The following is a 16,133-nucleotide window of genomic DNA, read 5'->3' as shown; positions in this document are numbered from 1 at the left end:
TCCTCACTCTGGCAAAATTCCTGTTTAATTTTTGGTAAGCCACATCATGCTCATGCATTTCCCTATCATACTCATACAGAGTCTTTTGCAAGCTTCCAATATTTTCCTTCTGCTGTTTCCTGATTATCATGAGTGGAGTTGAGATACCTGGACTTGCCATTTTTCTTGTGTTTCTCTGGCTTGTTCTACCTACTTGGGTATGAAAACAAAACCAATTCCACACTATAACACTGTTTTAAAGCAAGCATCAGAGCCCTGTAGTTCCACAGATTGATTAATGCAGCCAAAATGAGTACAGACACAATCTAGTTCAATGAATACAGTCTGATTCCACAAAAAATGACTAGAGATCAAGGGACTAAGAAAATCAAAGAAGGAGTCAACAGACCAGAAATTAATGGGCTTAGGGAATATTGTGAGAGAAAATAAGATTAAAGTAATGTGGGGAGAGAGCCAGAGAGAGGGAATATTACCAGGACCTAAATTCAGAGAGAAGAAAGGGATAGAAAGAAACAAGAAAGATAAAGAAAAAGGAAAATTTAAAAATTTAAAAATGAAACACTTAAAATTATATAAGTATAAAGAAATAGTACTACAATTAAAGGAGTTAAGGCTGAGTGTTTGTGAATTGAGTAATCGATATCTGAATCAAATATGCACGCAATGAAGTATAAGGTCCAATAATTGAAGATGAGAATATATCTGAGGATGGACAGAACAGCAATTAAGTAAAGCAAACAAACAAAAAAAGGACCAAAAGGGAAAAGAAAAAAAGTATAAAAATAATGAAAATAATAGAAAAAAATTAATTTTAATTACATAGAAAACAGAGTTCTTTGATTTGGGGGGGGAGGGAAGGGGTGGATCTGTGTCTCCCCTGTGTCCATAACCAGACTCTTGGTGAAGTCTCTGGTTTGCCTGGGGCTTGATTGGTTTCTTAAATAAGTTTGTTTGAGCAGACAGGGTGAAACTCTGCCTTGCCAGGGACTTTGTGACCCTGGTCCTGGCTCTTCAGTGGGAGGATGATCTGCTTTTGAGTATCTCTTGTGTTTCCTTGTGGGTGGGGTTGAGGCCTCTCAGTAATTAGTAGCTTTTCCCTGAGGCGCTAGCTGGGCAGTAGCCCAGCCTGGAGACATTTTCAGAATTTATATTTACTGAGTTTCCAATTGTTTTTCTTTAACCCTCTTTCAACAGGGTCTGCTGCCATGCTGCAGTGGGGTGGGGCAGCATCTGGCTCTGTTTACTCAGTGAAGAAAATCACTTCTTGAGCAGAGCTCCTTCTTCCTGGGAAGAGCAACTTTCCCCAGGGCTGGAGCTGAGCTCAGCAAGTCAGGTTCCTTTGTCCTGTTGAGTGGCTCCTATTGTCTTCTTCCAAGTCCTGAGTTATGTTCTAGGTTCTCTGGCAGGGTCTTTGTCAGTATCAAAGATGGAGTTCTTCTCTTGTGGTACAGGAGGGGCTACCTTCCCCCCCCAACCTCCCCCTTCTGTGAGAAGGAGTGAGGATGTCTTGTAGAGTATTGTAGATGTCTTGTAGATGACTTCATGACTTAACCTTGGTTTGGGGGCCATCCACGGTCTGCAACTGTCTGTGGTCAGCAGGATGAAGATTTCCGCTCCCTGTCATTTCTTGCTGGCAGTAAGTAGAATCCCCTTGCACATCATCTCTGGTGCCATTGTCCCAGGTTCTGTCTGTTTATATGGTGACCACACTAGCAGCCACCACAGCTGCTTCAAACACTGGCAAATGCTTGAATCTGTTTCCTTAACCAAGCTTCCTGAATTTTTCCTCTCTAGATAAACTCTATACTATGATGGCACATTAGTGTGACTCTCTAGCCTTGGACTTATCACTGGAATGCTAAAACTTTCTCCTCCATCTTCCTCTGCTTCCCTGAATGGCAAGGCTTTTGTACAACTACTTTAAGATAATACAAATATTGTAATAAAACAAAAACAAAATAAAAATTCTTTCAGAAGGAGGAGGCAACATTTTATAACTCATCTTACAAAACCTCTGAACCCTGATACCTACTTTAAAGAAATTTCAAGAATTGAAGTTCATGATGTATTCATTGTGAACATCTATGAAGAATCTTTAGCAAGGTTTTTCGTCATGGTTATAAAAATTATGTCATGTATAAGAAATATTTCTTCTTAAGATGCATAGATGTAATAGCATGCTATGTTGTTTATCAGTCAAACACACTCAATCATCAGACTAAGAAGAAGTATAACCATATGCAATCATCTTCATGAATGTAGGAAATGTATTAGATATGGAAATACCTACTAATAAGAAATCTCACTGAAGTAGAACTTAAATTGAAGTTTCAGTAAAAGTGACATCTGTATAAACATATCTAACATCTTACTTAATGGTGAAAGACATGCTTTCTGCAAAGAAGAAAAAAAAAAGGCAAAAATGTTTTTACTCACCACTTCTGTCCTGCATTTGACTTATCCCGTTTATTTGGGAAAGAAAAAAATCCTAAGATACCTTGAAAGGGGCATTATAAATAATGAGTTCAGCAAAGTGACAGGATACAAGATTACTATTCAAAGTCTATGGTAACGCTTATAACAGATAATGAAATAAAAATATAAGCACTATTAAAATATACAAAAGCATAGTACAAAGACATACTGTATTTATATACAATGACCAACCTTTGTTAAGATATTTTGCCTCACACTGATATATTCAACATAATCGTAATAAAAATTCCAGCAGGTATTAGAGATTTTGTTTTGTGTATTGTGAAAATTGACAAGCTGATTTGAAATTTTATATGAAAATACCAACATAAAAGAACCAAGTTGATTTTGAGACTTGTCCTAAAGCTACAACAGTAGTATGGTATTGATATAAAGGTAAAAAGTTCAAAAAAAGAGAAATTCAAGCAACTTAATCATATAAACAAACAGGGCCTGGACCATCTCTCCTCCACATGACCTTCCTGCACAAATCCCTAACCTATTTGATCCATGGATATTATGGACTGCTTTATTATTATTTTATAATTAGTTGGTTCAAGCTGAACTGAGACACTTATGCACCAAGAGACCAACCTAGGTTGTCCTAGACTGCAGGAGTTCATTTCCAGAACCCGTAAAAATCAATAACTTCAGTTCTAAGTAAAAGTTATAGCTAGAGAACTATATCCTGGAGTCACTGAGTTGTTCCCCTGATTGGTCTTCCTGATACCAAGACTAGAAATGGTTTATCCAGAATTCCATACTGATATGGTCACATATCACTATGGACCATTTGCACCAACATTGTCTGCACTTTCCTGATTTCCTGTGTGCATTTGTGTCTGTATTGTGATGAGGCATTTGTCTGGTTGTATCATCATGCACCAAGAACAACAGATGGAGAGTAGGACTATCGGTACAGTAGAGGACTGCTATTTTTCATATTGATCATTTGTTCAACCTGGGCTTGTATGTTTCTAATTAATTCTCATATATAAAATTTTCCACATTTTATAGGATAAACTTCGAAGTACATAACTTGCTGAAAATTATATCAGTACTGAAAAAGGAGCAAGATACAGAACAAAGTTATCTGACATATTGCCTTTAATTATGGAAGAAGAAATAATATATCATACATATTTTCAAATAAAAGTGAAACTGTGAGCTGGAGGCTAATGGGAGTGGCTACATTTGGGATATACAATGAAAATAAAATCTATAATAATCTATGACAGTGATAACATTCTAATATAGTAGACAAAGGCAGATATAAGGAAGTAAAGCTCTCTTACTATTAGATTAAATTTGTATTAATCCAACTAGATTGTCGGATAAGGTATCAATTGCAATTCAAGGAGTAATTACTAGAAAAGTAAAACATGGATAAATTACCACAAAGAACAGAGGATATTATTTTTAAAAAGTATATTTTCATATTACATAGAAAATAAATAGCAAAATGACAAGATTAAGTCTTTCCTTGTCATATATGTGTGACTACACTACAAGTAAGTGAAACAAATCATTGTTAAAACAAAAAGTCAGATAGAATGTTTTTCTTAAGATTCAACTATGCCTATCTACAACAAACACATTAGATTAAAAACACAAATATTTTGATGTGACATATCATCTAGATTTATCTTAAAAAGAAAAAAAGCAAAATATCTGTTTGGTATTTAGCCTTTTTACAATTACTTTAATATTAATGTTATATATTTCAGGAACTGATGCTGAGAATTACATTAAATTTCTTGAAACTTTTTTAATTAATAGCATTAAAATAAAATTAAACTAGCATACCAACAGATAATTCCAACTATCAAACAAAACACAGAAATAATTGAAAGGAAAATGATGGGGAAATACTGTCCATGCAAACAGAACTCAAGCTAGAATGACTGTGCTCATATCAAATGAAATACATATTAAAATGAAAACTGTTTCAGTACAATCCATCAAAAATATACAGTAGTTTTACATATACACTTAACAAGTCAAATGTGTTCTAAAATATAAGAAAAAGTATACATGTCTGAAGGGTGAGATGGAAAACTCGAATATAGGTAATATTAGTTGCAGATGTCAGTATTCTGCATTCATCCTTAGACATTGCCTAACCTCATGCCAGCATGATAATATTTATAATTATTTTCATTCTTTTTCTGCATTTTTATTAACATCAATTAGTTATACATGGTTGTTTCATTTTGATGTGCTCTAATAGGAGGAGGGGAGGAGAGGGAGAGAAGTGGAAGAGTGGGAGAGAGAAAAGGAAGGGAGAGTGGAAAAATAGAGAAGGACCATAGTATAAACTGTATATTAACTTTAAGTGAAATTTCTGGCTTATATCTTTTAGATAGACTTTAAAAGAGAGTGGACATGTGAGATAGAGGGGTATTTGATTCAATGTCTTTATTTAGCTCATGCTGAAGTCTGAAGAAATCAGGAAGAAATCTAATATGGGCAAATTAGTGCAGATTACAAAACATAAATGGATTAGCAGGAGACAGCAGGAAGGAAAAGGCTTATGGTCTGGTTGTTTAATAGGTACCATTCCCGGGAACAAAGCAGTGCATGGCAAAGTACAAAGACATAGGAATGGGGTAAGGATTGTGTAGCAAAAAGCACATAGACACAACAGAGTAAATATGTCAATTATTGGAAAGTCTGTCCTTTGCTGGTATTTTGAATTGTATGACAAATAAACTATATTGTTTTATTGACAATGAGTAGGCATCCTTCTATCATCCTCAGTTACTTCGTTATTCACATGAAAAGCCATTTATAATAGCTCACACAATTCTTTGACTTTTTAAATCAGGAGATCTTTAATTCTAGCTTACTTGAGAAAGTAACTCCACTAGCCATGAGTGGCTATACTTCTTAAATCTTTAGATTTTGGTCATTTTTCAGATCATAATCCCCTGTCTTTGCTGCTGTCCCTCCTCTTCTTGAGTCCCATCCAGGCAAAAATAAGCTCCTGACTTCTCATGTCGAGTTCTTCAATTCCATATTTTTTTTTAGTCCTTCATTTTCTGCTCCAATACATTTCTCTTCCCATCAAACATGTGACAATCACCATTTTACCTTCTGTCTTTACAACTTTGTTCTAGGGCCTTCAGATGAGTGGAATCACGTAGTATGTGTTCTCTTATGGCTAGTTTACTTTGGTTAGCATAATGTCTTCAAGTTTTATCCATGCTATTAGAATCCATGTATTAGAATTTCGTTATTTTACATTCCATTGTATGTACACACCATGATGTGTTTATTCATCTGTCAATGGATACTTGCTTTGGCCTTTTGGCTACTATAAAAATGCAGCTGTAAGGATAGGTATTCAAAACATATATGTTAGAAGGCTTGAAATCAGGGCCTAGGAACTGTCCCAGAGCATTTTTGGCTCAAGGCTAGACTCCATCATTTGAGCCACAGCTCTGCTTCCAGCTTTTGGGTGCTTACTTGGAGATAACTTTCCTGTCCAGGCTGGCTTTGAACTGTAATCCTCAGATCTCAGCCTCCTGAGTAACTAGGATTATAAGTGTGAGCCACTGAGACCTGGCTCACACAATGTTTTCTATCTCTCCTTGCTTTCAATTCTTTTTGTATAAAAACAGGTAGAATTGCTTGCTTATGAGACAATTCTTCCATATTGCTTTACATAGCAAGTGCATTACTTTATAATACTATTTAATTTCTCCATTATTTAATAACAATTTTTTGGCAGTACTAAGGTTTGAACTCAGTGCCTCATCGTGTTGCTTGCTCATAGGTGGCATTCCACCTCAAGCCACTCAAAAACCTAGAACTGTTAGTTTTTGGCCTTTTAAGTAGTTTAGGTATGAGCCACCAGTGCCTGGCACTCTTTAATAACATTGCAAATCGCACTGTTCTTTTATTTTGTTTTAGTTGTTTCATTTCTAGTATATAGATATGCATGCAATTTTTATATATCCTTCGATTTTCTATACTTCAATTGGTGAATCTATTAATTTTAGGGATTGATTAAAAAAGGTAATTTTTTTCAGTAACTTGAGACTTTTACTTATATTTTTACAATTTGTAAATCTTTAAATTCTTGTTTTTAACTAATCTCCTTATCAAGAACCTCACAATTACAATGATCAATAGCACTGGTAAGAATGGACAATTAAGATTTGCTTCTGGATCTTGTTCTGAATGTGTGATATATTCACTATTTCTCAAGTATACATAATGCTAGTTGTGATATTCTCTGTCTTTCTCTCTCTCTGTTTCTCTCTTTCTCTGTGTTAATACAATTTTTCAGACTGAGAAAGTTTACTTCTGTTACTTGAATTATTTTTGTAATTATCACTAAACAGTACTGAATATTATCTACAAAGAGAAACATTTATGTGCCCACTCTCCATCCTTCCATCACTGTGGTGTATTACATGGATTCACTTCCATGTAGAAAACCAACCTAATCTTTATATATGGTACCACATTAGCTTGCCAGCATTTGTTGAGGATTTCTGCATCTGTATTCCGAAGGTTTGTAAGTTTTTTTAAATTTGATTTTATTGTAAAGATGCTATATAAAGAGGTTACAGTTACATGAGTAAGGCAATGGTACATTTCTTGTTGAGCATTATTACCCCTTTCCTTATGTTCTCCCACTATCCCTTCCCTCCCCCCTCACTCACTCCTCACTCTCCCCCCCCCTCAAAATTGTAAAGTTCATTTCCAATATGCTGTCTTGTGGGTATCATTGTTGCAATGGGTCATACTATGTCCTTGTTTCAGCATTGTTATTCCCCTTCCCCTCTCCAAATTAGACAAATGTATATACAAGATGCAGGGTACCAAGATCAAGTACAGTGACAACAGGGGTTATACCATAGGGGGAGGAACACACAAAGGAAACAAAAAAAAAAACAAATAGTACATCAAAAACAACAACAACAAAGACCTGTCCACAGATTTGTAAGTTTTATGAAGCTGTACTCATTAGGTTGTCAATTCTGGTTAGTAGTTTTTCAAATTCTTTTTTGTTTGTTTTTAATATTATATTTACCTTTAAGTAATTGTACAAAGGAGTCTTTATCCAGGTCTGATATTCATTTAATACTAGCTTAATAGCATAGTACTACATTCCTTCCTGTCTTAGAAAAGTTTGGGGGAAAACATACTTTAAATTATACTTCAAGTGCCGGGCGCTGGTGGCTCACGCCTGTAATCCTAGCTACTCAGGAGGCTGAGATCCGAGGATCGCGGTTCAAAGCCAGCCCGGTCAGGAGAGACCGTGAGACTCCTATCTCCAATAAACCACCAGAAAACTGGAAGTGGCGCTGTAGCTCAAGTGGTAGAGCGCTCGCCTTGAGCTGAAGAGCTGAGGGACAGCGCCCAGGCCCAGAGTTCAAGCCCAACGACCAACAAAAAAAAAAAAAAAAAAAATTAAAGTGTTTGACAGTTTTCACAAGGGAAAATGCATACTCATATTTTTTGTTGGAATTATTTTAAACTTACTCAAATTATTTTTTAGTATATACTTTTATTGTAAAGATACTGAACGGTTACAGTTATGTAAGTAAGGTAATGAGTACATTTCCTATTGAACATTCTTACCCCCTTGTTTGATTTTCCCCTGCCATCCCTTCCCTTCCCACCACCCCCACTCCTCCCTCCCACCCCCCTCCTGAAGTTAATAAAGTTCATGTTCATCAGAGTGTCTTGTATGTCTCATTGTTACAATGGGTCAACCTGTATCCTTATTTCAGCATTTTGTTATTTCCCTTCCCCTCCCCAAATTAGAAAAATGTATATACAAGATGCAGGGCACTGGAATCAAATACAGTGAAAACAGGGGTTATCTTAGGGGAAGAACATACAAAAGAAACAAAAAAATGACATAGTACATTATAAGTACATTAGAAACAATAGCAAGAAAAATAGAACCTCTTGTGTCCCTATCTTGAGGTTCACTTCATTTAGTTTCATCTTATATGGTCATACATACATAGCTTTTGACCTTTTCTGCTTGTCCTAGATATATACTAGTTACTGCAGATAAGGGAAACCATGGGACCTATGTTTCTTTGAGCCTGGCTTACTTCACTTAATATAACTTTTTCCCAAATCTTTCTATGTCCTAACAAATGGGGAGGTGTCATTCTTTGTTGAAACAATATTCAGATTATCTTAAGTGTAATGTTACATCATTAAGGATTTTTCACATCTCTCTAAGTTATCTAATTTAAGAAGTTTTATAGTATTTTCTTACAATCCTTTTCTATAAGGTCAGCAATAACGGTCACATTGTTATACTCATTTGAGCCTTTTTTTTCTTTGTCATTTTAGCTAATACTTGGTTAATTTTGAGTATCTTGTAAAAGAATAAAATTCCACTTAATCTTTATTACTATTCCATACTGTATTTACTAATCTTTATTATTTCCTACCACATGCCTCTTTTGGAATTACTAATTTTTTCTTTATTGTGGTTTGTCTAGTTGAAAGGTTTCGATAATGACCTGAGTTAGTTCTTATTCTTATTTTTAAAGTTAAGTATTTAGAGTTATAAATATCTATCTTAACCCCGCTTTTATAGTATTCTGTAAGTTTTATTTTCTTTTCATTCTCTTCAAAGGATTATGTAATTTTTCCTATGTTTTCTTCTTTAGCCTATTAGTTATTGAGGAGTATGTAATTTAATTAGCATATAATTGTTGATCTCATGAATTTCTATCTTTTTTGAATTCTTAATTCAATGCACTGCTGTGGAAAAAGAGAAAGCAAACATTATCATGCAATGAGCCCCTGTATTTCTGAAGTGATTGGAAAGATCACTGCTGTGTGCTTCCAGGAATCTCAGCCTATCTTAACACTGTGCAAGGCATAGAGATGTCTTTAACATATTGCTAGAATCATTTCTACTTGGTCCTGGGGAGACAGAATCATTATTTAAGCCAGATCTCATCCTCAAGCAATTATTTATGGTAAACCAGACATTGATTTAGGGGAAAGATAGATAGATAGATAGATAGATAGATAGATAGATAGATAGATAGATAGATAGATAGATAGATAGATAGATAGATATAGTGATTTATCTCCTGAAATAAAGAAAACACTCTCTCCCTTATCAGGTTATGTGGAAGATGCCAAAAAATAGTTCATTAATAGAAAAAGTACTAAAACATTGCTATAAGTCAACTTTAGTACATAAGAAAATCAAACAAATGAAATATAATTAGACTCACCTAAAAGTCATGGGTAGATTTTAAAGGTTATTTTTAATCAGTAATTGCAAATATCAGAATATATAATGAGAAAGAGAAAGTATGGCTCAGGTGGTAGAGTGGCACCTTGAGTGAAAAAGACAGACATATAATGATTTTTTTTCTTTGCCTTGATTATTTTTATTAGTAAAGAAGACAAATTTACCATACTTAAATAGAATGTAGTAAAGACTATGAAAGACATTACCATGAGTTACTGTTTAATAAATACAAATATTGAAACATCTCTCATTCAGATTAAAAAGTATGACAGTTTGAGCAAGGAAGAGAATGATGATTCATGAAGAGGCCATAAAAATAAACAATTGTACTTTTGGAAATAAAACTTTATATTATAATTTTGGGAGATAAAAACTGGACGATAGCTGGGCACCGGCGGCTTACATCTGTAATCCTAGCTACTCAGGAGACTGAGATCTGAGGATCACGGTTCAGAGCCAGCCCAGACAGGAAAGTCTGTGAAACTTTTATCTCCAATAAAACCACCAGAAAACCAGAAGTGGCACAAGAGGTAAAGTGCTCACATTGAGCTGAAGAGCTGAGGAAAGTGCCCAGGCCCAGAGTTCAAGCCCCATGACTGACCAAAAATAAAAATATAAAATATAAAAAATTAAGAACTATATGTCTTTTAGAATGTTTCTATTTAGTCAAGATGAATGAAAAATTAAAATCATGAAAAGTTTAAAAAATTATGATGTGGGACAAGATTCTGACTACTAGTTTCATCTGTTCAATAATGAAAACAATTGTTTACTACTGAGGATTTGTGAAAATTAAGGACTATATGTAAATTACCTAGTTTATTCGATAGCCTTTAGTAAATGGTTTGGAAATAGTTGTTACAATCAATATCAATTTCTTTATTATCTAGTACAACAATCAGTTCTCTCTCTCTTACTTCTCATTGACTGGGCTCAGCTAAGTGTGTTGTGGGTTTCTGGCAGCATGGTAGTAGAGTCCCAAGAGAATATATGACAAGAAAAATCAAAGTTGCTTGCCTCACTCATATTGCATTCTGTTGGGTATATTAAGTCACAGGGCAAGCCCCTAAGAAGAATGAAGACTCCACTTTTAGATAGAATGAAGACAAAGTAACACTGAAAAAAGAATATATGATGTAGAAAATACTGAAGCAGCCATCTCTAAAATAACTTCTGTCACATGTTACAAAAGAAGGATGAGTTTTTCTTTGTGCAAAATGTGAAGGTATCTCCAACAACAGTTGCTAAGTAGAAAAACTAGGAACAGCTACTATGAGAAAGTTAAGGTGGTAGATATATATTTATAATTTTTGCACATTATTTAAAATTCATTGAGATTACCTGTTGCAACAATGAGAAGTACAAGTTGTCATGTCCAAAACGAGCTTTACAAAGTCGGTGCAGGGGTGGGGGGGGAAGGGGGGGAAGGAGAAGGATTGGGATGGGGGGAGGGGGGAGGCTGGGAAGGGATGTGAAGGGTAAACAAAGGAGGAGGCTGCAATGCTTGGTAAGAAATATACGCATTATCCTGCCCATGTAATTGTAACTCCTCTGTACAGTATGTTCACAAATAAAATAAAATTAAATTAAAAAATAAATAAAAAAAGAAATAACAAAAAAAATTTATTGAGATTAAGTGATTATATAAATTTCACAATATTGTGAGATAGTGATACTTAGCTAAAGTCACAAACACATTTTAACCTTCACAAAGCAAATTATCATTATCATGGTCTATAAAGCTTGTGAATTCTACAAACTTTGACAATACAACTATTTTTTCCAAATGGATGATATGTACATTTCTTTCCTTTTGCTTAGTGTAAGCTGTTCCTTCTTTCTCTCTCATTCCTTCCCTCCCATTGCTGCCCTTGAGTTGCTTAGTTCACTTTCATCAATGCCTAGTGCGGCTGATGGGTCCCTCTGCTATATTTTATCACCTGTTTCCTTCTTATTCTGTGCCCTTCTCCTAGCTTACCTCATATGTGCACATGTATAAACCGTAAGTGGGGTCAAGAACATAGAGTCTTCTAAAAACAATCCAACAAATTTAAAAAAAAAACTCCTTTGTTTCTTGAGTTCTGTTTACTTTGTCATATCTCTTTGAGGTTTGAATTGAACAATTTTTCTACATTTTTAAAGACTGAAAGGAACTCAAGGAATGAACAACTCTGTAGGTCCATTAAAGTTAGAAATCAGGTGGACAAGCCAGGCGCCAGTGGCTCATGCTTGTTAAACCTAGCTATTCAGGAGGCTGAAATCTGAGGATTGCAGTTCGAAGCCAGCCTCAGGCAGGAAAGTCCATGAGACTCTTATCCCCAATTAACCACCAGAAAACCAGAAATGGCTCTGTGGCTTAGGTGGTAGAGTGCTAGCCTTGAGCTGCAGAGCTCAAGGATAGTGCCCAGGCTCAGAGTTCAAGCTCCATGACCAACCAAAAAGAAAAAGAGAGAAAGAAATTAGTGGACAAAGGATGTAGTGAGGGGATGCTCTAGGTAATTTATTACACATTTTAAAAGTAATTGAAGTATTCCAATAACTAACATAATTGAAGAATTTTTGTCTCATTGCATTTGCTTAAAAAATTAGTGTAGTTTTACTTAGAATTGTACTTTCAACATTTAAAGAAATTTTAGTTATCATTTAGCCCTATCATCCGTACTAATACAAATGAGGATCAATTCTGCAAACTTCTTAATATGAAATATCCAGTTTAAGTTGGAAAGTTTGTTTCTACGGTGTTGAATTGCATTGTTTATAGACACTGTAAAGTATCCATAGAAATCCTTCATTTTCATTGTGTTAACTGTTTTTCAGGAACCAAGTCATCTATTTATGACTGTTTAACAGAGGCATTGTCAACAGATGGAACTATAAATTAAAATACATTAGTTTTATATAATATAGATTTAATCTGGGATTTATGGATCAGTATTTGTAATAATAAAATTTGATTATTGAAGAAAACTGGACTAACCAAAGCTATCCAAGGAATTAACTCCAAAGGTACTTTTCTTTTTAGATTGTTGTGCCATGCTATGAAGGACCATATAGTTCGTGTTGCAAATGAAGCAGAGTTTATTTTGAACAGACAAAGAGCTGAGGATGTACATAAACATGCAGAATTTGAGGTAAGGTTTGGGGAATAGATTAAATTGTACTTTCCTGTTGCAAATCAATCATCACTCTTATCACCTTACATAAATTTAATTTCTGAGAAAATTTTTCTGAATGCAACATATTTTAGGTACTATTATTAAAATCTTTAGTAAATTTAAAAAGAGCACTAGTTTATTTCCATTTTGATCATGAAAGGAAGAAATCCTTTCTGCCATGAGGCTAATTGGTAGACTCAAGTTCTTCTAACTTATTCTTAAAATAAAGGCAAATAAAAATTTATAATCCAGTTACTGTAGTTTTAAGCCAGAGGAAGTTAATACACCACTAAATAGATATGTCCATGATATTGTTTTATGAACCCAATCATGCAATTCAATAAATCTCCTGATTTCAAATTTTTACATGTAGCACTTATTCAGCATTTGAGTTCAGTCTTCAACACAACACGTGTCAGAGATATTTGATGACCTGATGGTCAGCACTGGACTCCCACTGGTGTTGGCAGTAATAAATACAAATTTATTTTCTTGATCCACATACCAAACATGTGGTGTGGCTAGAAATCATAACACACAATTCCAGTTTTGTTGAGTTGTTCTTTTATGTCTGGTGATCTCTGACCTAGCTAGCTGAATAGCATGAAACAATAAAATAGTTGTCACTTTCATACACATGGAGCCTCTGCTTCATTGGTCAGAGGTGACAGCAGACATTTGTCTCATGAAATTGAGAAACCTTATTTGAAAAAAATATACTAGATATTTTAAACCTCGATAAAGGTATAATGACAAAGGTTTATTAAAGTAAAATTACCTATCACTTTACCAATGAAAAACATTGCGTATTTTCAGAATTATCATTCAGTATTTTAAAGTCTTTGAGGGATATGCTTAGTTATAAGACATGTCAGAACTCACAAAATAAGAATATTCAAATACCTTTTAACTTAATAAAATGTAGAATGTTAACTGAATTCCCTATAGGATCAATTTTGAGGCAATTATGTTTCCACTAAAATCAGGATATTTAGTTTAGATAGAAGCTGGTCACTATTTGTCCTATGAAAGATCTGAAATAGATTTTTCAAGCAGCCATATATGAATCCTGAGCTTTAACACATATCTAACCAAAAGGGACAGCTGGGGACCTTTTTTCAGTCTTGTTTTTTATTGACCCTCAGGGAGTCTTTTAGATATTTTTTTTCCTAATTGCTTTCCAGCTCCAACACATTTTTTTATATAAGTATGTGTGCAGGCTATCGAGCTTGAACTCAGGACCTGGGTGCTGTCCCTGAGCTTTTTTGCTCGAGACTAGCATTCTACCACTTGAGCCACAGCTCCACTACTGAATTTTTGGTGGTTAATTCCAAACAAGATTCCCATGGATTTTCTTACCTTGTCTGGTTTCAAACCTTGATCCTCAAATCTCAACCTCCTTAGTAGCTAGGATTACAGATGTGAAACTGCTGGTTCTCAGCTCTAATGAATTTCTTTTGTCGGTCATGAGGCCTGAACTCTGGGCCTAGGCACTGTCCCTCAGCTCTTCAGCTCAAGGCTAGTGCTATACCACTTGAGCCACAACACCACTTCTGGCTTTTTTCTGCTTATGTGGTACTGTGGAATTGAACCCAGGGCCTCATGAATACAAGGCAAGCACTCTACCACTGAGCCACCTTCCCAGCCCCTGTAATGCATTTTTAATACCATCAGTATTCTGCTTATTTGCTTGTTGTTTGTGATCTACTTACACGTTTGTATATTATTTATTGAAAAACTAAAATATTTTTCAATATTTTGTCACCATAACCTTCATCCGTTAAGTGTTGAGAACAGTCCCATTACTCATGCACAGCTAGGGATAATAAGTTTTGAAGGGAACATGAAGAATTCGTGTTTTTAAGATTAGATATATGTATCATATATAATGTAGTATAAATCTGCTTTTAGGATGGCCATTTGACTTGTAAATTCCAAGAGATTTTACAAAAATCATGTATGTAAGCTTTGCTAGGATTTTTTGATGAGCTTCTCTGTCCTCTATTTAAGCCTGTAATTAAGAGGAAAAGCCTATGTAATTTAACATGGGTATTTAACAGTTAAGCTTTTTTGTTAGTTATTGTAATTCTTAAGAAAGAAAAATGAAATTTTAATTTTACTCTCCAATGAGCTAATGAAATATTAACCTCATTACTGAGGCAGATCCTTGTACTAATTGGTGATTCCCTATACAAAAAGATAAATTGGAAAATGAATTAATCCTTCTTAGATTACTTTAGGTTTACTTTAAAAAGAGATGACTTGTAGCAGTAGTCCATTTCAGTAGATAGAAGGAATATGCTTAAGTACATACCATGAAATAGATTTTTTTTGTTTCCATAGAAATGATGAAAGGGAATAGTTACATATATTTTCTCAGATGTATGAGACTTTATTCTTTCTAGTTGCATTACATGTATTACACATTTGTTAGTGCTAATCTATAGTCAAGCTAATATGTATGAAAACTACCATAAAATTAAACTTATAGCCTGGTGAAATGGCTGCATTTCTATAATTCTTGTGGGAGCTGAGATTTCAAGAATCACGTTTCCAGAAAGGCAACCCCATGCAAAACGCTCATGTGAATCTGAGTGTCATTTGGTCACATTTGCAAGGATGCTGAGTTCTGAGGATCTCACTTTGAAGTCAGTCTAGGTAGGAAAATCTATGAGAATTCTTACGTCCAGTTAAACCACCAAAATGCTGGAGTTATGGCCCATGTATTAAAGCCCCAGTACCAGCACACACAGAAAATTAAGACACCCCACAGGCAAAAATACACACTAATCTCAGCCAACAAGCTAGATGTGATATTGTGTTCCTGTCATTCCGGCTATGCAGGAGGCTGAAATAGAGACAATTACAGTTCCAGGCCATCCAGTTCCAAAGACCCAGTCTCAATAGGAAAACTTGGTGTAATGATCTATGCCTGACACCTAAGCTGTGGCAAAAAGCATAAACAGGAGAATTGAGATCTAGGCCATCCTGGCAAAAAGCAAGACCTTAAATTAAAAATAATTAAAATTGAGTAGCTTGGAAAAAAAATTGAGGAGCTTGGGACATGGCTCAAGAGGTAATATGTCTACCTAGAAAGTATAAGGCTCTGGATTAAAATTTGAATACCACAAAAGGAAAGATTGAAAGATTATTTAAAAGATTCTTTTTTTCAAGTTCATGTTGAAAGTTTTGATACACAAAGTGTTCCGTTGATCAGCAGTATTACCAATACTATATACAGACTACTATAAAAA

General features: G+C 34.8%; 1 protein-coding gene across 3 annotated transcripts in view; it reads left to right on the top strand.

Moving 5' to 3' along the window:
* The window catches only part of Nbea (neurobeachin), a 536,577-nt gene that overhangs the window by 251,854 nt on the left and 268,590 nt on the right, over positions 1-16,133 (top strand). For all 3 annotated transcript variants that reach the window (XM_070002976.1, XM_070002975.1, XM_070002977.1), the window contains one exon: positions 12,747-12,855. In XM_070002976.1, the coding sequence (XP_069859077.1) occupies positions 12,747-12,855 (109 nt within the window). The remainder of the gene's footprint in view (positions 1-12,746; positions 12,856-16,133) is intronic.

This window comes from Dipodomys merriami, unplaced genomic scaffold (assembly GCF_024711535.1).
Source record: "Dipodomys merriami isolate MVZ:Mamm:240054 unplaced genomic scaffold, mDipMer1.0.p SCAF_6, whole genome shotgun sequence".
In the NCBI taxonomy this organism is placed as follows: domain Eukaryota; kingdom Metazoa; phylum Chordata; class Mammalia; order Rodentia; family Heteromyidae; genus Dipodomys; species Dipodomys merriami.
The sequence above is the reverse complement of the archived record's forward strand: the minus strand, read 5'-3'. Positions and strand labels throughout refer to the sequence as shown.